The sequence below is a fragment of the Emys orbicularis genome, chromosome 2 (assembly GCF_028017835.1).
Source record: "Emys orbicularis isolate rEmyOrb1 chromosome 2, rEmyOrb1.hap1, whole genome shotgun sequence".
Taxonomy (NCBI): Eukaryota; Metazoa; Chordata; order Testudines; family Emydidae; genus Emys; species Emys orbicularis.
The window spans coordinates 72,705,757-72,731,439 of NC_088684.1; the positions used below are offsets into that span (position 1 = coordinate 72,705,757).

At 42.4% G+C, this 25,683-nt stretch overlaps 1 protein-coding gene across 1 annotated transcript in view; it reads right to left on the reverse strand.

Moving 5' to 3' along the window:
* The window catches only part of SNTG1 (syntrophin gamma 1), a 260,892-nt gene that overhangs the window by 139,992 nt on the left and 95,217 nt on the right, over positions 1-25,683 (reverse strand). The window contains exon 10 of the mRNA XM_065398308.1: positions 23,240-23,369. Within this exon, the coding sequence (XP_065254380.1) occupies positions 23,240-23,369 (130 nt within the window). The remainder of the gene's footprint in view (positions 1-23,239; positions 23,370-25,683) is intronic.

Below are 25,683 nucleotides of genomic sequence, written 5' to 3' on the forward strand. Positions count from 1 at the left end.
GTGGGTGCTGCAGCCCCGGAGCACCCACGGGGTCAATGCCTCCCTCCCACTCACCTCCTTACCTGAATATTGGGACAAATGGTGTCCCGATCATACATTGATCAGAATGCGGGACAAAGGGTTAAATATCGGGACATCTGGTCACCCTAATGCTGGGGCTTATAAACTTAGTGAATTGCATGGGAATTCAAACAACAGTTAGAAGAGATGAGATCTGACCTGTCAGTTGCCTCTTTCCCAGCTCAGGCAACTTTCCCCTAGGCTAGTAGGATATTTGCTGAATCTCTCAGTCTCTCTGCTCCAGACGTGAGTGACAGTACTCACAGCACAGCAGATGTGTCATCAAATTAAAATCCTTTGAGTTCAGTTTGGCACACATTTTCTGTTATGGACAAAAAGTTATGAAATGCTGTGTAGACAAACACTGCCCATGCATAACCAATATTCTAGGAATTGGCACATGAGGAGTAACAATGTGGAAAAAGGCTGGGTCCCAGAGAGTGTTAGATTTCTTACACAAGGGTTACAAAGAAAAGCAGTCCAGTGAATAATCTAGTGAATAATCACCAAAGGGGATAATATTTTAATTCTTCTTTTTGTATCAATTTATTTTTCATCAAACCACCACGAAAAACTTAATTATATATGGAGATATACCTATCTCATAGAACTGGAAGGGACCCTGAAAGGTCATCGAGTAGTACTCAAAGCCTATAACCTGTGGTTTGTTTTTTGCCATTTCAGTGACATCTTTTACAAAATTAAGTTTTAAAGATGTAAAGATAAAAATTAAAAAAAAAACCAAATTTATCCTAACACCCTCAATAACTAATCTATTTAAATATTTCCAATAATAAGTGAATTGTTACTGTATAACACTTGGAAATGCAGCCTCTTTCTTCAAAGTATTTCAAATACCTTTCCCTCAAGCACAGGTCTCCAGAGATAATGATATTGTAAAGAAACTAGCATATTGGGAAAAATGAAGAACTGATGTCACCATTTTGGCAATACTAGTTGTGACTCCAGTTATTATATTTATGTTCTACTTATTTTGGGTATAGTTGCTATAAAGTATTAAATATATTGAATTAATGTAAATTCACAAAATTGCAATAGTTAGATATTAAAATTGCAATAGATAGACATTAAAAATAACTGCTGTTTTTCAGTCTTAGGTAAATAAGAGCCCATTTTTTTTTATGTCAACCCTATAATATGAATCTCCAGCGTAGAATGGTCTGCTCCCATTCTAACTTCTTGCTAGTAAAGTTACCTCACAGAAGTATTAATTAAGAACTGTGGGACAAATTCAGATCTAATGTAAGGCACAGAACCTACCAACACACTCCACTAAACCTTGTGACTTTGTTCTGATCCTGGCTCTCCGATGCTCCCGACACAGACCCGGGACAGCGTGACTTTAACAGAACCATGCTGACAGGGCTAATGAAGCCAGTGGCACTCCCTGAGAACCCTCCCACTGCTGCTTAAAGGTGAAGGAGCACCAAGAGAAACAGAATACAACCACTAGCCATATCACATTTGCTTCCTGAGCTCCATGGAGCTGGTAGAAGATGATGCATGCTCCCCACGACCTTCCCCTGCCAACTTGAGGATCCCTGGGGAGTCTAATATACAGACTATGGGAATGCTGCTGTGGAAGAGGCCATGTGGGGGAGACATGCACAAAGTCCCTTCTATACACAGACCATGAATTCATTTTATCAGCCTCTATTACTCATAAAATCCAAATTTTGGTTACCCTGTTGACAGACCTTCTGAAAACCAAAATCTGGGATTTCCATTTTGGAACAGATTCCTCTAGCCTCTCTGCTATCAACCCAGTGGTCACCCTTTTGCAATACCTATTTGCTATTGATTGCCAAATTCAGCCATTTAAATACATCTGTGATTTGTCTCTCCTTTTGTGAGAATTTAACCAACTCTTTAAACATACTTAGCCCTTCTAACATTTTAACTCATTCTTTGCCCATTCAAGCATATTCCACACAAAGAGATACTGTGGTACCTACTTGGGCTTTGTGGACTGTTTTTTTTATTACTGTTTTCTTCACTCACAGTTATGCTTTTTAATAATCCGGACACACCAGTTTGTATTCAAAACAAGAAAGTCTATATAGAGAGAGTTGGAAAGCAATTAATTAATTATGTTACAAAGTTAGGAGGTCATGGAAGTTTCAAGCAGAAAGAAGCATAAATAGAGATGATAAAATGAGTGGTTGTGTATGAAACCTTTGTTCAGTAAAACATCCCATAGGTTTGGTTTATAAAGAAAACATTTCAAGTCGTAGTTTGGCAGAAAAAGAAAGATTTCTGACTTGAAAATCCCACAAGCAAAGATACAAAACCTAATGCACTCTTCAGGGGGACATATAGTGTGTTGTTGCTTTTCAACAAAGCAAACCAGACTACAAAGTGTAATTAAAATATTCTCTTACTATTTTAGCTTTGTTTCTGTATGCTGTAATATGCTGGTTAGCTTATTGCACTGTTTTAACTAAGTTAAAAAAAAAAGCTTATTTCTAGGTCATTGTAATATATTCATGTTCTCTTTATTGTTCTCTCTCTCTCTATTTTTAAACTTGGTTATTGATTAAATTCATAAATTTGATGACTTTGAAAGGTCAGCCTTGATCAACATCTATTCTCAATTATAGTTTTACTTTAAAATTTGCCAAATTTATTGCATATGATGGATCCTAAAATTGTCCATTATCTGAGCCAAATAAAAATTAACAATTACTTTGATATTAACCAAATACATCAGATTAATATGATTTCTGGATTAAACCCTGAAGTATTTATTTGGCATAGCAAAGCAACACACGGTTTGAATTCATAAAGGGAATAAAGGCAAGCAGGTTTACATAGAACACATTTTATATTTACTACACACATAAACTATATTAAAAGAACATTATTAAGGTTGTAAAGTCAAGGACTCAAAAGTTAGGAAATGCCAGAATTCAAGTTGCCTGTGCAACCTCAGTTCAGCTACCTTGTGTGTATGCATTTTGAAACAGTCTTTTATTATATCATCATGACACTATTTTTTTCCACAGGACCCTTGCCTCATTCAGTGTACGAGATGGACAGTGCTCAGTGAACGAGCAGCTATTCAATATTTTGTTTTCTCCTCATGGTGCAGTGTATGGCCCCAGGCCTTATTTCCTGCACACTATTCAAATCCTGCTCTGAAGACAGAATTATTAACTTCCTCATGGACTTTTCTTGGGTGTTCAACAATATAGTACCCAAGTGCTTTAAAAAAAATCTATACATTTTCAGAACACCTCTGTGAAAGTAGGGTCTGGTTATTATCCTGATTTTACAGAGGCAGAAAGATTAAGGACAAAAGTCTCCATTAATTTTTGTGCTTAATTTGAGACAGTAAGGACTTTTAGCAGTAAATTATATAGCACCTTATATGTTCAAAGCACTCATATGTTCAAAGCAGTGAGCTCTGAGTGTTGAGTGCTTCTGCAAATCAGACTCCCAGGGTCTAAAATCAGGCAACCAAAAATGAGACACAATTACTGACCACCTATGTAATAATTGGTTTGAGTGATTTGCTTAGCATCACACAGGATGATCTGGAGCCAAGGCAAAGATAGAATCTAGTTCTTCAGGGCAGCATTCAACTGCCTTAACTAAGAGACCATCCTTTCCCTTCCTGCCATCCTCTGCTTCACTCACTACACACCTTCTAACTTCTGCAACAAATATGTGTAGGACCTAGTCTGCTCCAACTGTCTCCTTCATTACGCAACCCTGACTCATTCCCACCTCAGGTCCATTCTGTGCACTAAATGAGGTAGGGTTCTTGTGGAAAAAGTAGCAAGTTATCATGTAATTAATGACTGTATCACAATTCATAAGTGCAAGGGCACAAATTAAGGTTGCACAAATTAATGTGGAGGCAAAAGACATATCTGGCTTCAAGACTAAACTTGATAAGTTTATGGAAGGGATGGTATGATGGGATAGTCTAATTTTGGCAATTAATTGATCGTTGACTATTAGCAGTATATATGCCCAATGGCCTGTGATGGGATGTTAGATGGGATGGGATCTGAGTTACTACAGAGAATTCTTTCCTAGGTGTCTGGCTGGTGAGTCTTGCCCACATGCTCAGGGTTTAGCCGATTGCCATATTTGGGGTCGGGAAGAAATTTTCCTCCAGGGCAGATTGGCAGAGGCCCTGGGGGTTTTTCGCCTTCCTCTGCAGCGTGGGGCACGGGTCACTTGCTGGAGGATTCTCTGCACCTTGAAGTCCTTAAACCACGATTTGAGGACTTCAATAGCTCAGACATAGGTTAGGGGTTTGTTACAGGAGTGAGTGGGTGAGATTCTGTGGCCTGTGTTGTGCAGGAGGTCAGACTAGATGATCATAATGGTCCCTTCTGACCTTAAAGTCTATGAATCTATGAAACTTCTGAGTGCCTGATTTTGAGTCCTTGTTCCAAAGCATGGGGTTCTCAAGTAAGAGGTAACCAGCATTTTTTTCTCTAGCCTTGTTCTCAGAAATGCCTGAATTGTTTTGGTTGAAATGTAAATAAAAAGCCTGAGAGAGACAGATGGCATGAAAAATTTCAGCCCAAGTGATATTAGATGCTGCTGCTACCAGCCCTGCCTCTCTCTATATATACAGTATGTCCACATATATATTCCATGTTTTATTAACCATGCCAAAAACTCAGCATGCACAACTTCCCTACATTATTATTATTTGCATTACCATAACACCTATAAGCCTGAGATTACTTAACGTATGACCCCCCCAAAAGAACATTTTTGAAAATTATCCTTGAGAAGTTGTAGTTGAGCATCCTCACCTCATGGGCACCCCTTTGTCTCTGGTCATCGTGTGACCTGGGGTCCTTGTCTCTGGTGCACCTACTAGGCCCTCTCCTGGACCTGCAACAGCCTTTATCAGCCTGTCTTCTTCATACTCCCCTCTGGGTGCTCTGTGGCTTGGCCCTCCAGCAAAGTCACATAAAAGTCTAATCCCTTTCCAGGGTAGCACAGGCAAGTCCAAATGAAAGTCCAAACAGATCTTCAAACTAACAGACCTTTTGCCCCTCTCAGGTTTCACTGCAATTCCCTCGTTTGCCCTACCTCAGGGCTTCCCTTGCAGGCGCCTAACCTGCTCTGGTTGTTTCTTCCTCTGTTGTATCCTGCCTGTTAAGCCCTGTCCCAGTGCTTTTCTCTGCCAGAGAGATCTGTCTCTTCTGTATGAGGGGGTAGCCATGTTAGTCTGTATCCACAAAAACAACAAGGAGTCCGGTGGCACCTGAAGAAGTGGTTTTTTACTCACAAAAGCTTATGCCCAAATAAATCTGTTAGTCTTTAAGGTGCCACCGGACTCCTTGTTGTTTCTGTCTCTTCTGCATACTTTCCCCAACTGAGCTCCCTCAGGTTACTTATAAGGCTTAGCTCAACCTCATCCAGCAATGAGTTAATCTCTAATTGGAGTTCTTTCCTGTAACCCAAGGAGCTCTGGATGTTAAATGGCTGAGGGCACAGGAATACATAGATGCCCTGGGTTCACCAAAAGAATACCATGCAAGGGCTCTAATGAAAGCCTGTGTCACCTTGGTCATCATAATCATTGTTGGATGTCTGTATGTAAAATATGAAACGTTATGTATACAGTAACTCCCCACTTAACAGCCTCTCGCTTAACGTTGTTTCGATGTTACGTCCCTGCTCCATTACAGAACATGCTCCATTTAAAGTTGTGCAATGCTTCACTATAATGTAGTTTGGCCACCTGCTTTGTTCACAGCTGGCAGTCCCCCTATCAGCTCCCCTACGCCCCCCCAGCGCCTCCCGCCCACCGGTGGAGCCCACGGATCAGTGCCTTCCCCCTGCTCCCCCCGCCTCCTGCCTGCGTCAATCAGCTGTCTTGCGGCGTTCAGGAGGCTGGGGGAAGGAACGAGGACACGGCACATAGCCTCCCACCCCCTCCCCAGCCTCCTGAATGCTGCAAACCAGGGCTAGCCACCCTGAGTATGTATGCACAGGGTTCAGGCAAGTTTGTACACAGGGCAGATAAACCATGCTGCCACTCTTTGCAGCCAATGCTACCATGGCTACTTACATGCCAGCCTGATGAGAGCTATGATGAGTATGTCTACACAAACTGGGAACCACACCCCTAGCTTCCAGGGTAGAAGTAGCCGTAGAGTGAAGATTCCACTAAGTACACAGGGTGTCATGGTTACAAGGCTAGTAGCACCTCTGTCTCCTTTCTCGTCCCTCTGAGTGCACCCCCCTCAGGTATTAGGCCACATAATCAATGGAACACGGTAATACCAGGGTACAAAATATATAGAAATGACAGTGTACGTCATGCTGGTGGGGGAGTGTAAAAAGGCGAAAAAAGAATGTGAAGAGCAACTAGCAAAAAAGACACAAAAATTAACAGCAAGGTTTTTTTTAGGATATCAGAAGCAGGGAGCCTGCCAACCAATCAGTGGGGTCACTGGATGATCAAGGTGCTAAAAAAGCACTCAAGAAAGAAAAGACTCTTGCAGAGAAGCTAAATGAATTCTTTGCATTGGTCTTTACTGAAGAGGATGTGAGGGAGAGTCTCATACCGGAGCAATTCATTTTAGGTGACAAATCTGAAGACTGCCCCAGACTGAGGTGCCAATAGAGGAGGTTTTGGAATAAACTGATAAATTAAACAGTAATATGTCACCAGGAGCAGATGGTATTCACCCAGGAGTTCTGAAAGTACTCAAATTTTAAACTGCAGAACTACTAACTTTGGTATGTAACTTATTGCTTAAATCAGCCTCTGTACCAGATAACTGGTGGATAGCTAATGTAACACAGATTTTTTAAAAATGCTCCAGAGATGACCGTGGCAACTGCAGACCAGTAAACCTAACTTCAGTACCAGGCAAAATGGTTCAAACTATAGTAAAGAATAGAATTGTCAGACACATAGATGGACATGATATGTTGCGGAAGAGTCAACATGGCTTTTGTAAAGGGAGATCATGCCTCATCAGTCTATTATAATTCTTTGAGACTGTGTACAAGCATGTGGACAAGGGTGATCCAGTGGTTATAGTGCACTTGAACTTTCAGAAAGCCTTTGACAAGATCCCTAAGCAAAGATGCTTAAGCAAAGTAAGCGGTCCTGGGATAAAAGGGAAGGTCCTCTCATGGATCAGTAACTAGATAAAAGATAGGAAACAGAGTAGAAATAAAAGGGTCCATTTTCACAGTGCAGGGTGATAAATAGCATGGTCTCCAAGGAATCAGTGTTATTCAACATAAATAATCTGGAAAAAGGGAGCAAACAGTGAGGTGGCAGACAACACAAAATTACTTAAGACAGTTAAGTCCAAAGCTGAATGAGAAAAGTTTTAAAGGGATCTGACAAAACTGAGTGACTGGGCAACAAAATGGCAGATGAAATTCATTGTTGATAAATGCAAAATAATGCACATTGGAAAACATAATCCTAACTATACATACTAAATGATGGGGTCTAAATTAGCTGTTACTACTCAAGAAAGAGATCTTGGAGTCATTGTGGATAGTTCTCTGAAAACATTCATACAATATGCTGCAGCAGTCAAAAAAGTGAACAGAATGTTAGGAACCATTAAGAAAGGGATAGATAATAAGACAGAAAATATCATAATGGCACTATGTAAATCTATCATTCACCCACACCTTAAATACCACATGCAGCTCTGGTCATCCCATCTCAAAAAATATTTTAAAATTGGAACATATGTAAAGAAGTGCAAAAAATAAAAATGATTAGAGGTGTGGAACAGCTTGATGTCCTGGGCAACACAGTATGGGGAGGAGGTGAGCAGCCCTCAGTGGTGAAAGAACAGGTTAAGGACTATTTAGAGAAGCTGGACATGCACAAGTCCATGGCTCCAGACCTAATGTATCCAAGGGTGCTGAGGGAATTGGCTGAGGTGATTGCAGAGCTTTTGGCCATTATCTTTGAAAACCCGTGGTGATTGGGGGAGGTCCCAGATGATTGGAAATAGGTAAATATAGTGCCCATCTATAAAAAAGGGAAGAAAGAGAACCTGGGAAATTACAGAGCGGTCAGCCTCACCTCAGTCCCTGGAAAAATCATGGAGCAGGTCCTCAAGGAAACCATTTTGAAGCACTTGGAGGAGAGGAAGATGATCAGGAACAGTCAACATGGATTCACCAAGGGCAAGTCATTCCTGACCAACCTGATTGCCTTCTATGATGAGATAACTGGCTCTGTGGATATGGGGAAAGCAGTGGATGTGATATAGCTTGATTTTAGCAAAGCTTTTGATACGGTCTCCCACAGTATTCTTGCCAGCAAGTTAAAAAAGTATGGATTGGATGAATGGATTATACGATGGATAGAAAGCTGGCTAGACTGTCGGGCTCAATGGGTAGTGATCAATAGCTTCATGTCTAGTTGGCAGCCGGTATCAAGCGGAGTGCCCCAAGAGTCGGTCCTGGGGCTTGTTTTGTTCAATATCTTCATTAATGATCTGAATGATGGGATAGATTGTACCCTGAGCAAGTTCGCAGATGACACTAAGATGGAGGAAGAGGTAGATAAGCTGGAGGATAGGGATAGGGTCCAGAATAACCTAGACAAATTGGAGAATTGGGCCAAAAGAAATCTGATGAGGTTCAACAAGGATCAGTGCAAAGTCCTGCACTTAGGACGGAAGAATCCCATGCACTGCTAAGGCTGGGGACTGACTGGCTAAGCAGCAGTTCTGCAGAAAAGGACCTGGGGATTACAGTGGATGAGAAGCTGAATATGAGTCAGCAGTGTGCCATTGTTGTTGAGAAGACTAATGGCATATTGGGCTGCATTAGTAGGAGCATTGCCAGCAGATTGAGGGAAGTGATTATTCCCCTCTATTTGGCATTGGTGAGGCCACACCTGGAGTATTGTGTCCAGTTTTGGTCCCCACACTACAGAAAGGATGTGGACAAATTGGAGAGAGTCCAGCGGAGGGCAACGAAAGTGATCAGGGGGTTGGGGCACATGACTTACGAGGAGAGGCTGAGGGAATTGGGCTTGTTTAGTCTGCAGAAGAGAAGAATGAGGGGGGATTTGATAGCAGCCTTCAACTACCTGAAGGGGGGTTCCAAAGAGGATGGAGCTCAGCTGTTCTCAGTGGTGGCAGCTGACAGAACAAGGAGCAATGATCTCATGTTGCAGTGGGGGAGGTCTAGGTTGAATATTAGGAAACACTATTTCACTAGGAGGTTGGCGAAGCACTGGAATGGGTTACCTAGGAAGGTGATGGAATCTCCATCCTTAGAGGTTTTTAAGGCCCGGCTTGACAAAGCCCTGGCTGGGATGATTTAGTTGGTGTTGGTTCTGCTTTGAGCAGGGGGTTGGACTAGATGACTTCCTGAGGTCTCTTCCCGCCCTAATTTTCTATGATTCTATAAACAGTTTCCATATGAGGAGAGATTAAAAAGACTGGGACTGTTCAGCTTAGAAAAGCGATGACTAAGAAGGGCAGGGGGTATCAGGGCCGTCTCTGGCTTTTTTGCCGCCCCAGGCAAAAAAGCCTCCGGCCGCCCCCCCCCCAGCGCGGGGGGAGGGGGGGGGGGAGGGCGGCCGGAGCCCCGGGGGGAGGGCGCCGGGGGGGGGAGGGCGGCCAGAGCGCCGGGGGGAGGGCGGCCGGAGCCCTGGGAGGAGGGCGGAGTGCCTGGTCGTGGCCCCGCTCTCCCCGGCGGCCGGAGCGCCGCGCCGCCCCCCTCCAGGTGCCGCCCCAAGCACAAGCTTGGTGGGCTGGTGCCTGGAGCCGGCCCTGGGGGGTATGATAGAGGTCTATAAAATCATGAATGGTGTAGAGAAAGTGAAAGGAAAGTATTATTTACCCTTTCACATAATACAAGAACAAGGGGTCACCCAATTAAATTAATAGTCAACAGATTTAAAAGAAACAAATGGAAGTACTTCTTCACACAACTCACAGTCAACCTATGGAACCCATTGCCAGGGCATGTTGGGAAGGTCAAAAGTATAACTGAGTTCAAAAAGAATTAGATAAATTCAGGGAGGATAGGTCAACCAGTAGCTATTAATCAAGATGATCAGAAATGCAACCCCATGCTCTGGGTATTCCTAAGCCTCTGATTGCCAGAAACTGTGACTGGGTGACAGGGGACGGATCACTCAAATTGCCCTGACCTGTTCATCCTCTTTGAAGCATCTGGCGCCAGCCATTGTCAGAAGACAGGATACTGGGCTAAATGAACCATTGGTCGTACCCAGTATGGCCATTCTCCGTTTCTTATGTTCTTGCCTGTTTTGGGATGGAATTTTACAGTTCTATTATATTACACAATGGGTATAACACCACATCTATGCCAAGTGCTTATTACCAAGTAGGTCTCACTGAACACCTGTGTTTCTTCTCTTCAGGACCTTGTGATCAATTATCTAGATATTGGCAGCCTTCTTAAAGTAATGTATGTTTAACAGCAAATGGAACAAAGCATTACAGAGAAAATGACTGCATAACAACCTATATCTATATTTAGTCTAGTCTAAACCTCTCAAGTTACAGGAAAAGAACAGACCCAGATTGGATTCTTTTAGGAAGCCTAGGAACTCTTTTCCACACAGTCTCTCCCCTCACCCCCAGCCTATCCGACCCCTTCAGGAAAAAAAATCTCTTTTCTCGAAGCCCTACCATCCTATCTTGAGCCCAACTGCCATGTTGCCCAGTGGCATTTGTTACAGGGCCTAGGCATGAAGTCTTCCATTTGCCTTTTGCTGCTTTCTCCCAGTTGGCCAGTCAGGCCATCTACGAAAATGCCCCTGTAATTATTCCATTATTTGACAGTTAGACCTGTTAGGCTATGTCTACACTACGGGGGGGGGGGGGGGGGGATCGATTTCAGATACGCAAATTCAGCTACGGGAATAGCGTAGCTGAATTTGACGTATCTGATCCGACTTACCCCGCTGTGAGGACGGCAGCAAATCGACCGCCGCGGCTCCCCCGTCGACGGCGCTTACTCCTACCTGGGCTGGTGGAGTATGCGCATTGATTCGGGGATCGATTATCGCATCCCGACGAGACGCGATAAATCGATCCCCGAGAGATCGATTTCTACCTGCCGATCCGGGCAGGTAGTGAAGACAAGCCCTTAGTCTTAATGGCTTACAATTACAGGTCTCCTGAGTGTGGGAGTGTGCTAAAATTGTCTACACAATCTCAGAAATCCTATATATACACACCATATTTTAGGTTTAGATACAAATTCATCACCGGGCACACCTGTATTTGTCACACAGGGCCAAGCCCTCATCTGGAGTAAGTCAGTGTAACCCTACTGAAGCCAATGGAGCTATGCAGCCAGCTGAAGACCTGACCCATAATGTCTCAGATTATGTTTATCCTAGGTATAATAACAGAGTTAGTTGGGTATAACAGTTCTCAAATAGCTAAGCATATTCATAAAATCATAAAATTCTAAAACCCAACCTCACAAACACATATGGTGAGTAGTCCCATTGAGTTTGTGTTGGCATGGCAATCATTACAAAGGAAATGTGATGAGGTTGCCTCTATGGCATCCCTTTATGGCTCATCAGGATTCCTCCCAAGGTTTATTGGCTGACCCTGTTTTGTGTTGTGGTGGTTTTTTGTTCCTGATTTTTTCTTAACACCCCAGAAGAGGTAGGACTGAAATGTGCCTTGGTCTCTTCAGGGCTTGTCTCCAAACAGTCCATGCTTCTGTTGATCCCTCCGGGTCTGGCTCTCCTTTCTAGCAGTGGCTCCTCTCGCTAGCAAGCTGGCTCAGTGTCTGACCTACAACCAGGCTTCTCTCCCATCAAGAGAAGCAGAGCTCTGCTCTCCTTCCTGGTCAGCCCTGAACTGGGGTAGTCCACTCCTTTTAACCCCCTCTCCATGCCTGATATTTGCTGCAGGTGTTGTGGGGCAGAGCCAACTGGCTCCACAGGCTCTTCTTAACCCTCTCGTTGCCAGTGTGGGGCTTATCCGCCCCATCATAGGAAGTTTTTGTAAAACTGAAAATATATTATGTATTAATATATAATATATATATATATTAGTGGGACATGCTGACATGAACAATTATTCAATTGCTCTTTATAGATTGGACCCTTTATAGATAAAATGCAGTTTATCACTTCCAGCTCTGTATTGTCTATAATTAGTTTTAGTGACTGGGCAAATATCCAGCTGTTGTAAATTGGTCTAACTCCTGTGAAGTAGAATTATGTTGATATGCACCAGCTGAGAATCTGCCCATTGTGCCCATCTGACAATAATAATAAGCCACCACAGCACCTGAATTTCTAGACAGATGGTGGGTATCTATAGCCCTTGTGTAGTAGATGACCAAGCAAAGAGTACTTTCAACCCCAAGAAGTGTAATGAGAGCCTACTAATGATTCATACCCTGATGTGGCTTATTGCTATATGTCTCATTAATTTATCCTTAAAAAAATCTTTTTTTCCCTAACATTGTTAGTGCAGAGGAGGATGACACTTCCAAGGTATCTATCACTAGGAGATATATTCCCTAGAGGAATAAGAGAAATGAGGAACTAAAAGTCATTTAACTTCTGTGTAGTCAGTTTCCATACCTGAAAAAAATAGCTATAATTTGATTTGATTTGAGACCTACAGATGAAGAATGCTACATAACAACTAAGCATTTTTGTTATTCTCTCTTCATCTAGTCCTAGAAGCCTGGATGCTATATCAACAGCAGTTAGTGATTCAGTCACTTTCAACACTTTCTATTACAAGAAACTCATTTTGGAGTATCAAACAGTTACAACTGAAACTGTGGTGAGTGTCTAGAAGTCCCCACTCTGCTGTTGAAAGGTCAATTTGGCAGGAAAGAGCAATTTAAAATTATCACTTTCCCCCCTCTATTCACTCCCTCTCTGTAAAATCCCAGCTGCCTTTCCTCATTCCCTCCCAGGCTGGTACTAATATTTTTGTCCCTCTCCCCATTAACTGTCCCTTTAGTATTTCATATAATGAGTTGAGAGATTACGTTTTTGTTTTTCAGTGATAAGGTCCCAGCTCTACTCCCCTGGGGGTTGCTGTGTGCGAAGAGCATTATCTAAAAGGATTTAGCAACCAATCAGAATATGCGTTTGGACTATCAGTAACTGCAGACAAACTTTAATTCAACTTAGACAATCGAGGGGAAATGGCCTTAAAGCTATACTTTAAATCCCACATAGGGGCCAAAAAAAAAATATTCTGGCATTTTTCTTTACAGCAAAATGTAGACATAATACTACCATTTATACTTTGGCTACATACTAGCGAAGGAGTATTCCTACTCTGAGCCAGCATCATTGAAATAACTCTCACAAAACAAACAAACAAAAAAGTATTCCCTCTGCATCAGTGTAATGCAGCTGATTTGGCAATGGAATGCATTTTTTAAAAAAGCTTACAACATTCTAGAGGTAAATTATGACTCTCTTGTTTGAAGAAGTATTTAATAAAACTCAAGCCTTTTCAGTTTATCCTCTCTAAGGATGTGTTTTGCTCTCATACTGCTTGTGGTTTGGGGCTGTAGTTATTTATGGTAGCATAAATGATAATATTTTACATCAAGTAACACTGATAGCACTGTAATAGCTGTGAGACTAATAAGTAACATTACTGTAGAGTGTTTCTTTCCTTTTAATTCATAATAAAAATGGACATTGTGAAAAAATTATTTGAACATTTAGGGGCAAATGAAAAGCATACTATCTAAGAACTCAGGTAAAAATGGGGCTTCATGAGCTGCCTGAATGCCTAGAGTGACTAAACCAAAGCTTCTATTCCAAATCCAAGACCTGTCATCTTGCACTGTCACTGTGATTAGAACACATCATAACAACTGCAGTGTTCATGAAAGCAGACAACCTACTGCGAGTTCGCATTAATCCTAGACAATGTTAAAGCTAGTTTACAGTGTTATGGATGCAAAAGCATAGCCACTTATATTTCATTTTCTGAAGCTGTTCCCCCCCACACACACCACCATTCCGAGAGAGCACACACTTCCCACATGGTACTAATATTTGCCCAAATTAAAGGGCTTCTGGGTAAGCTGGTAAAACATACTGTAGCATTATCAAGAAATTTTTGAACTTCATGCCTTTGCTCTAAGGCTGCACATAATGTAAATCTGGATCAAGCCAGTCAGAACTACATCCCAAATGGTGTAAATTACACCATAGTCAGTATGGTGAAGTTAGTGAAGTAAGAAGTAAAGCAAATTACAGAAAATGTAAGTGAATACATAACAAGTGAAAGCAAATTGTAGGAATACATCAATGACACAAACACGAGTCTTCAAATGGCAGATTGATCATAACCCAGCATTTACAAGGAGTGGAAGAACAGGAGGAGGAGGAGGAGGTGACTAAAATAATTTTGAGTGTTTTGCACCCATGAAAATTTTCAGTCAGGTCAACGTGTCTCAAGAAAACTATGAAAACAAAAATGTACATCCAATCTTTGTACTGCAATTGTGTTCAATTTTGAGTTCTCAGATGAGGTAAATGTTTCCAGAAGGATCATAACAGGAATGGGCAAACGGTATGGGAGAGAGGGCCTTCAGGATCTTCTTCCCATTAAAGACAGGGTGATGTGTAACCTGCACAGGTTGTGCCATGTTTGTCTTTCTTCCACAGGACAGAAGCGACTTTGTCTGTACAAAGTGCAAGCTGGTCTCCATATTGGAAGAGAAGGTTCGAGGGCTGGAGAAACGAGTATCAACACTGCGTTGCATAAGGGAAAATGAAGATTTCCTGGACAGACGTCAGGAGATGCTTCTACGGCCACAATGTTCTGAAGATTCAGAGCAGGCACAGCAGGGACAGAAGGATTGTGAAGAGGTTTGGCAGCATGTGACTTCCAGAAGGAGAAAGAGGAGCGTCCATGCACCAGCAATGGAGATACAGGTGAGCAATCGTTTCCATGTTCTCTCCACAGGTACTAATGCGGAGAGTGGACTAGATGACCCATCTGAGGGAAGGGAGCAGAAGGAGACTCCACCGATTGGAAGGCAAAAGATGCACTGTCCTAGGGATGGGGGTTCCACGACCACCACTCCCAAGAGGAGGAGGAGGGTGGTGGTGGTCGGGGACTCCCTCCTCAGGGGGACTGAGTCATCTATCTGCCGCCCCGACCGGGAAAACCGAGAGGTCTGCTGCTTGCCAGGAGCTAGGATACACGATGTGACAGAGAGACTGCCGAGACTCATCAAGCCCTCGGATCGCTACCCCTTCCTGCTTCTCCATGTGGGCACCAATGATACTGCCAAGAATGACCTTGAGCGGATCACTGCAGACTACGTGGCTCTGGGAAGAAGGATAAAGGAGTTTGAGGCGCAAGTGGTGTTCTCGTCCATCCTCCCTGTGCAAGGAAAAGGCCTGGGTAGAGACCGTCGAATCGTGGAAGTCAATGAATGGCTACGCAGGTGGTGTCGGAGAGAAGGCTTTGGATTCTTCGACCATGGGATGGTGTTCCAAGAAGGAGGAGTGCTGGGCAGAGACGGGCTCCACCTAACGAAGAGAGGGAAGAGCATCTTCGCCAGCAGGCTGGCTAACCTAGTGAGGAGGGCTTTAAACTAGGTTCACCGGGGGAAGGAGACCAAAGCCCTGAGGTAAGTGGGGAAATGGGATCCTGGGAGGAAGCACAAGCAGGAGAGCGCAAGAGGGGAGGACTCCTGTCTCATGCTGAGAAAGAGGGACGATCGATGAGTTATCTTAAGTGCCTATACACAAATGCAAGAAGCCTGGGAAACAAGCAGGGAGAACTGGAAGTCCTGGCACAATCAGGGAACTATGATGCGATTGGAATAACAGAGACTTGGTGGGATAACTCACATGACTGGAGTACTGTCATGGATGGATATAAACTGTTCAGGAAGGACAGGCAGGGCAGAAAAGGTGGGGGGAGTTGCGTTGTATGTAAGAGAGGAGTATGACTGCTCAGAGCTCCGATATGAAACTGCAGAAAAACCTGAGAGTCTCTGGATAAAGTTGAGAAGTGTGAGCAACAAGGGTGATGTCGTGGTTGGAGTCTGCTATAGACCACCAGACCAGGGGGATGAGGTGGATGAGGCTTTCTTCTGGCAACTAGCAGAAGTTGCTAGATCGCAGGCCCTGGTTCTCATGGGAGACTTTAATCACCCTGATATCTGCTGGGAGAGCAATACAGCGGTGCACAGACAATCCAGGAAGTTTTTGGAAAGTGTAGGGGACAATTTCCTGGTGCAAGTCCTGGAGGAACCAACTAGGGGCAGAGCTTTTCTTGACCTGCTGCTCACAAACAGGGAAGAATTAGTAGGGGAAGCAAAAGTGGATGGGAACCTGGGAGGCAGTGACCATGAGATGGTCGAGTTCAGGATCCTGACACAAGGAAGAAAGGAGAGCAGCAGAATACGGACCCTGGACTTCAGAAAAGCAGACTTTGACTCCCTCAGGGAACAGATGGGCAGGATCCCCTGGGAGAATAACATGAGGGGGAAAGGAGTCCAGGAGAGCTGGCTGTATTTTAAAGAATCCTTATTGCGGTTGCAGGAAAAAAACATCCCGATGTGTAGAAAGAATAGTAAATATGGCAGGCGACCAGCTTGGCTAAACAGTGAAATCCTTGCTGAACTTAAACGCAAAAAAGAAGCTTACAAGAAGTGGAAGATTGGACAAATGACCAGGGAGGAGTATAAAACTATTGCTCAGGCATGCAGGAATGAAATCAGGAAGGCCAAATCACACTTGGAGTTGCAGCTAGCAAGAGATGTTAAGAGTAACAAGAAAGGTTTCTTCAGGTATGTTAGCAACAAGAAGAAAGTCAAGGAAAGTGTGGGCCCATTACTGAATGTGGGAGGCAACCTAGTGACCGAGGATGTGGAAAAAGCTAATGTACTCAATGATTTTTTTGCCTCTGTCTTCACAAACAAGGTCAGCTCCCAGACTGCTGCACTGGGCAGCACAATATGGGGAGAAGGTGACCAGCCCTATGTGGAGAAAGAAGTGGTTCGGGACTATTTAGAAAAACTGGATGTGCACAAGTCCATGGGGCCGGATGCGCTGCATCCGAGGGTGCTAAAGGAGTTGGCGGATGAGATTGCAGAGCCATTAGCCATTATTTTTGAAAACTCATGGCGATCGGGGGAGGTCCCGGATGACTGGAAAAAGGCTAATGTAGTGCCCATCTTTAAAAAAGGGAAGAAGGAGGATCCGGGGAACTACAGGCCAGTCAGCCTCACCTCAGTCCCTGGAAAAATCATGGAACAGGTCCTCAAGGAATCAATTATGAAACACTTAGAGGAGAGGAAAGTGATCAGGAACAGTCAGCATGGATTCACCAAAGGGAAGTCGTGCCTGACTAACCTAATTGCCTTCTATGATGAGATAACTGGCTCTGTGGATGAGGGGAAAGCAGTGGATGTGTTATTCCTTGACTTTAGCAAAGCTTTTGACACAGTCTCCCACAGTATTCTTGCCGCCAAGTTAAAGAAATATGGGCTGGATGAATGGACTGTAAGGTGGATAGAAAGCTGGCTAGATCGTCGGGCTCAACGGGTAGTGATCAATGGCTCCATGTCTAGTTGGCAGCCGGTTTCAAGCGGAGTGCCCCAAGGGTCGGTCCTGGGGCCGGTTTTGTTTAATATCTTTATTAATGATCTGGAGGATGGTGTGGACTGCACTCTCAGCAAGTTTGCAGATGACACTAAACTAGGAGGCGTGGTAGATACACTAGAGGGTAGGGATCGGATACAGAGGGACCTAGACAAATTAGAGGATTGGGCCAAAAAAAACCTGATGAGGTTCAACAAGGATAAGTGCAGAGTCCTGCACTTAGGACGGAAGAATCCCATGCACTGCTACAGACTAGGGACCGAATGGCTAGGTAGCAGTTCTGCAGAAAAGGACCTAGGGGTCACAGTGGACGAGAAGCTGGATATGAGTCAACAGTGTGCTCTTGTTGCCAAGAAGGCTAACGGCATTTTGGGCTGTATAAGTAGGGGCATTGCCAGCAGATCGAGGAACGTGATCGTTCCCCTTTATTCGACATTGGTGAGGCCTCATCTGGAATACTGTGTCCAATTTTGGGCCCCACACTACAAGAAGGATGTGGAAAAATTGGAAAGAGTCCAGCGGAGGGCATCAAAAATGATTAGGGGTCTGGAGCACATGACTTATGAGGAGAGGCTGAGGGAACTGGGATTGTTTAGTCTCCAGAAGAGAAGAATGAGGGGGGATTTGATAGCAGCCTTCAACTACCTGAAGGGAGGTTCCAAAGAGGATGGAGTTCGGCTGTTCTCAGTGGTGGCAGATGACAGAACAAGGAGCAATGGTCTCAAGTTGCAGTGGGGGAGGTCCAGGTTGGATATTAGGAAACACTATTTCACTAGGAGGGTGGTGAAGCACTGGAATGCGTTACCTAGGGAGGTGGTGGAGTCTCCTTCCTTGGAGGTTTTTAAGGCCCGGCTTGACAAAGCCCTGGCTGGGATGATTTAGTTGGGAATTGGTCCTGCTTTGAGCAGGGGGTTGGACTAGATGACCTCTTGAGGTCCCTTCCAACCCTGATATTCTATGATTCTATGATTCTATGGGAAAGAGGCCGCAAGGTCTTTGTAGTCACAAGGATGTATGTTGTTTGAGGGACAGCTGGACACACTTTAAACTAAACAGAACCTGCTTTACATCAAATGAGCAGACTTTTTGTCTTGGTAGAAAATGCCAGATAAGTTCAGGACCGTTCAGTACATAACATTTCCCCCACTTCTGGACTGGCCACACTCATCTTTAGCTTTAGCTAACAGGCTGTCAACTAGAACTGGTTGAAAACTTTTCTAGAAAGCATTTTTTCCATTGAAACTAAAATGTTTTATGGAAATATATCTGTTTCCTGAAAAAAATTTTGTCAGGAGTTTCCCAGGTCCAGGATGGATTTCAGGGGGAGAAAGGAGGGAAGCAGAGGAGGCCAGAAGGAGGAGAAAGACCCACAGAATAGCCAATAACCTATTGGTTAGGATGTTCAGCTAGGCTGTGGGAGAGCCAGGTTCAAGTCCCTGCTCTGCCTGATTCAGATACATCTGGGAGGCAGGAAAGTATTACTATACCTAGGGTTGCCAAGTGTGGTTGAACGTTGTCCTGGAGGTTTCATCACATAACAAAATCTTTAATTAAAGAGTACTCTTTAATTCCTGGAGACTCCAGGACAATCCTGGAGAGTTGGCTACCCTAACTATACCCAATTTACAAAAGAAAAATGGAGGCAAAGAGATGAGGTCACTGAGTCAGGAAAGTACTTAAACTTGTGTTTAACTTTAAGAACATGCTTAAGTCCCATTGACTTCAATAGAATTTTAAACACAGGCAAATAACTTGGCAAAGTTCACTCAGGATCGCCTGAATCCTAGTCCAGTGCCTTAACCACTAGGCCATTCTTCCTCTGTTGGGCAGTATGGCTGTGGTACAGTAATTTCACAGGTATGTAACATCTTGTAAGATTTACCTGGAAAGTGTGCAATATCACCATTTCCACACATTGAATAAACTGAGATACTGTAGTAAATCTCACAAGCTCTGATACGCATTTCTGTGCTACATTTACAATTACTTTTTGTCACCACTTCACCTCTGGATGACATGTAACCAGGTTTAGCTGCCTTTCTGGGGTGAATGTTTGACAAAATATTTCATCGTAAAGTACTAGCTCCAAGGTAACAGTCATAAGCAAAACTATTACATTGTTGAAGAGTTTCAAGGAAATGATGAAAGGAGAAAGGAAAGACATGGCAGAGATACTATCACACTATGTAGAAATATTCCACAGAAAGAGGAATGGTCAAGAGTGACAAATGGACACAGAGGATTAACCCCCCCACACCCTCCAACATACTGTTCAGCCCTATTCTAGACAGATACCTGATGTGCTGTATTTACCTATAACAAAGATTTAAAGCTTCTGTCCTTTTTTCATGTTTGCAGCACTCGTATAGTTCATTGTGCCACCAAATTATTTTGAACTGAGCTGAGTTTGATAACGATCTTTGTTGAAATTCTGTCCCCACTGAAGTCATTCAAAATTTTGAAATGATTGAATTCCTCAAGAATATACTATATTGATGACTGAGGTCCTGGCAAGAGGTGGACACAAAAGGTCCTAATAAAGAACATGACCCCTGAGTCACTCCCTAGGCTCCTCGCAGCACAGTTCCCTTAAAAGCCATGGTGCTATTTGCTGCCACCTTCACACAACTACGCAACTTCCCCTCCACAGGAGTAGATATTCAGCAGAAGTCAATGAGCAGAAGTTAACATTTCTTTGAGGAGAACTACTCAAACAGCGCAGGGCAACCAAGAACCAGCTCAGGAGTATAGCTGGGTGAAATTTTTCAGTCAAATGGGAAATTTGACAAAAAATCCAGTTCCAGGGCAACTAAAGCTACTCACAAATTTGAGCCAAATTAGGCAGATAGTTTCAGCTGAATAAAAAAAAAATGAGGAAAACAATTTCAAAAATATTGAAACAGTTTCAATTTTTAAAAGCAATCAAAATGACATTCGAAACATGTCATTCAACCCCAATGATTTTTTCCCCATTTTTTGCTGAAAGAAAAAAACAGAATTCAACTTTGGTTCAACAACTGTTTTTTGGGGGGATTTTTTTGGTTCTGCTGCTAAATGAAAATATCAATTGCTTGCTCAGCTCTAGTCCTCATGCTCCTACTACTTACCCCTGTACATTCACACTCCTGCCCAGCATCCAAACCAGCAGCAGCTCTGTCAGCTTCCCATCCTCCTCCCCACCCACACAGGCCTCAGTTAGAAGAGACCATAAGGACTGCTTGCAGGGGTTTTGGAGCCATAGATCACTGCTTCTGACATCTCCAAACTAAGCATTGTGCAAGCAGGGAGGAGAGGGGAAAGCCTTACCCTCCCCCATGCAAAGGTTTATGGAATTTGACTTGCCAAATGTTTTTTCTGCCATTTTGTGGGTCATAAATTAAAAGTTCTCCAGCTGAGTGCTACTGGCTGAGAAAAGTATTAACTTCTGCCAGACCATTATTCTGCAGCATGCTACACCAACCCACTGTTCCTTACCTGTACCCAAGCACTAACCAACAGAGCTTCAGCCATGCACAGTGACTATGGAAGAGGCTGTCAGGAGTTATTGAGGCTTTTCTGACCCTTATTACTTACATTTGCTCAGTGCTGTGCCTCAGAGTAAAGGGGTGCATACAACCCTGCGTTTTCTGAACAATTTCAGAGTAAATACATTGACACAACCACTAGTAGTAAGTACAGATGTAATTCAAACCAAAAAATCAGCAGAGTAGATACATGTTTGTCTTTTCATTTATAGGAAGACCTGTAACTTTTTTGTCATTTGTGGCCCTGCATGTCAAGTTAATGTAAAATCGGCAAAAACATTGTTAACGGCAACAGTATGTGAATGTCAATAACCATTCTGTACGGAGATGAATCAGAAGCACCTCTAATCTCATCTGATCATTGTGCAGAGCAATGCAGTTATTTTCCTCATATCTGTGTTTCCAAATGGTCTTGCGTTCACTCATCACTGTATGCTGTCAACTGTAATTCTTACTGGCAATTGATATTTTTAAATAACAGTATGACTACATTATAAATAACAGAATCCTTATCACTTCCCATGAGTTCAGCATGGCCATGGGCAGGCTGGACTTCAAGATATACATATAGACAATTATTATGCAGAGGGATTATAAACCCTGGCAGACTCTCACTTAAAGCCATTCCATTGTGAGCCACAGTGATAAAACAACCTAAGATTTGCACAATAAAGGAATAATTATCCATTTACCTCTTATTGTATAGTGTTGCCTACATTTGTTCCTAGTGTTTTATGGAATCTACTGTGGAATTATATACTGTGCTCATTTTAAAATATTGAAATAAGACTTGTCATGTAACTACAATGTTTTAGCAAAATGAAGTTACTCTAGGCAGCTGTGATTACAGCATAATCGGAGCCACTTAAAGCGATGCCAGATGGTTGTGTGCAACATCGCACTATTATGAGAAAACAAATGCTCTATTTTAAACAGCAAAAATAGTTTATAGTATGATCTAAAGTTGGTAATGGAAAGAAAGAACATCCTCATTTGTCAGGATCCTGGTGAGACTGGCATTCTATGCAGCAACAACATTATAGGGATGAATAAATAGCCAGGAAATTTGGCTTGTATCGCATGGAAGCTTACAGATGGTGGATGAATTCACGTCTATCATGTTTTTTCCAATGCACTGACTTTTACATATTGCTGCCAGCTGGAACATAGTTTTGAAACTAGAATATAAATCACCTTCAATATGTTCCCAGCATTTGAAATAAAAACAAATTTTGAAGCAGGTAGGGGAACGTAATTCAGATTGAAGGAAATCTTATGGGACCTAAATTAAAACCTAATGGGCTGAATTGTTCATCGGTGTGAGTTAAATGGCTTATACCACAGATAAGTTTAGCCCCTGCGTATTTTCCCCCCTTGAGTAAAGAAAAACATACCGTTGCAAAAGTTGATACACAAATGATATCTAATCTACCAAATACCCTGCCATTTTATAAGTAAGGTAGTTTGGAAAGCTTTTGCATTAAAACGTATCCTCACTAGAATATGAAACATCTCTCACAAAAGATTAAACCATGCATAAAATAAAGAGCATGAAGCACAAATGCATTATTAATTTTATGTGTTGATCTGATGGAAGCATCCAGAGGCCTGGATCAGGATGCCTGTGTGTTAGGATGATGTGCAAACACAAAGGTAGACATGATCCCTGCTCTAATGGACTTACAAGGAAAAATGTATTTCCATTTTTTAAAATATATAAAAATAACATTGACTTTTTACGTGCAGGCATGCATAAAGAACTCACCTGACCTTCCTACATTTCAAGCTCTGTTTCTCTAAATCTGGTAGGTACTACTAAGAAGCAAATAATCCTGATAGTGATGAAGTGGACTGTATAGCTGGGGAGAAAATGATTTCCCTTTCAAAGAGTTTTCAAAAAGTCTGCTTTTATGATAGACTGAGTTGACTTCCCTGAGGAAATCTCAAGCATTGTTTATGAACGGATAATTCTATGCTTAAACCTATAAGACATTTTACAATAGCTATGATCAAATATGATTTGGAAATCCACTGAACCACTTTGATCTATACTTACATTGTGCTTTGTGAGGTTGGAAATGTTAGTTGCTATTGCTTGTAGCCAGTCCATACAGTCTTCAGCAGAGAGAGACTGAATTATTCCACTGCAAACTCCATCCACAGCAATTACTTGGAATGCATTTTGCCTGTAGACATGTCATAACAGATCAGGTCAGAAGAAAAAGTCATATGTTCTAACATATCATCTTAATACCACATGTAGAAAAGCTTTTCTTTCAACCACAATAGTCAACTACTGAACTCTCATCTTATTTGTGATCTCATTTTATATATATCTGACTTTAATTAAAATGAATGTAATAACAGGTCAATCGAGATGATATTTAACTTCTATAGATGGCACAGCTACAAAGATAAGAATGATTGCATGAAAATCTTGAGCAACATTTTCAAACCTGACTATTTAAAGTTAAGTTCCTAAATCCGTATTTAGGCAGTTGATTGAAATTCTTAATATGGATTTAGGAGCCTAACTTTAGACACCCAGGTTTGAAAGTGTTGGCCCTTAGACTGAATGATTACTCAGTTCTGGGAAATTTATGATGCCTCTACATCAGTTAAAGAACAATGTTTTTCCCTCAGAATTCCAGTTCATAGAGTCTCCTCCAAACACTTACCCGAATGGCTTCAGAAGCTAAATAAATGAGAATATTTGGTGCATTTTTAAAAGCAATTCAATATCTATACAACTGTATCTGGGATTATTTGGAAGTTTAAAAACTATTATATGAAGTGAAAAAATACAAATGCTAGAAATTCATTATCAAACACTGAAAGCAAGGTTTCATGAAATGTCATATAATAAACATTTCATCCCTAAAAGCTTTGATTTTAAAAACATTCTTTAAATGAAGTTAGCTTAGTGTCTAATTGTTCTACGCTGGTTCCTATAGGTGACAGAGTTTTTGTTTAAAATGATCCTGTTCTAAACTACTTATGAAAGGATTGGAGAATTCAAAATTGATCCACAATGATTTTTCTATATTACCTTTCTGCAATATTTGAGCACAAACGGAAGTCTATGATTTACCCATTGACATAAGTGGAAGCCATCCAAGTAACCTAATCTGGTCAGTTATATAATGAGTTGTCATGCATTACAGACTGATTTACTACAGTTGAATGCCAGGCAATTGCAAAGCAAGAGAAAAATGTGTATACTAAGTACTAAGGGACTTAATTTCTTCAGTAAAGAGCCTTTCTGAAATGCAGCCTATAGGAGGCTCCTGGGTCTCTGGCCAAAGAGCCACCGAAGCTGAGCCTGATTCCATCTCCCAGAACAAGAAATTGCAAAGCACATGGAGAATATGGCATCCCACACTTGGCATTCTGTGACAACTTCATCCTTCAGCACTAAATTCATAGTTCAAAATTAGACATGTGTCATTCAGGTACTGTGAGAATAGCTCATCCACAATCTGTCATCTTTAAGAGGAGGATTGGGTCTCACTTAATGAAATCAGTTGCTGACATCATAAAAGATTTTGTAAAGATTCTTTCTACTTCTTAAAACTGCATTATAGTTCTGTGGAATGTGCAGCTTCTGTATATCTAGCACACTGGGGTTCTCTGTTTTAGTGGGTTAGTAACCCCCATATTCGGTGTGACTGTTGCCTTCATCCACATCTAAGAACAGTGCCAGTCAAAGACATGCCTGTTTTCCCTTTAAATGCCCCCATCATAACCTCAAAGGCATGGAGTCTTTCTGAACCATCCAGGGGGAAAAAATGGATAGCAGTTCCTTGAAGGTTCTCTCCTCCTCCATTTAGGTTGGAAAAGGTGGGTGGCTGGGAAGTAGGGATTAGGCATCACCTGAGCAGGTGGACTAGCTGGTGGGGCTCAGGTAAACTACTGGCTCCTGTGCATCCAGGGGAGTGTATATAAGCCCTGTTCCTCCAGCCTGAGCCCCCTTCCCATGGTTGGATTGTTCTGGTCAAAGACACATCTGTTTTCCCTTTAAATACCCCTTCTGACTGAAAGTCAGGTCCTTACTTCACACAAACTCAACAGAGACCACTTTCAGGAAAACAGACTGATTCTCTGTTTTGGGCAAAGAATGTTTTTTCAGGACTCCTGGCAAGCAGACAGTCGAGTCCCTTCTTAGCAAGGATTTTTCATCTGGAAGAGTCAAAGAGAAGTTCTGACTCTTTTAGGCATGGAAAAAATAATCAGAAATTCCTTCTTGACAAGGAAAAAAAGTCCCTTTTCAGCAGGATATTGGGACATACACACACACACACATATACACGCACAGAATGGTTGGTCACTTGGTTTCAGGGAAGCCAGTTCTGACCCCTTTCTTATCATCAGGGAGTAAATGCAGCTTTTCCTAAGCAAAAAGCCCCCCAAAACAGAACAAAACAAAACAAAACAAAAACCACACAAGCCCTTCTACTGGCTGAAGCTTAATGAGCATCAGATAAAGGACTCTCCTCCAGG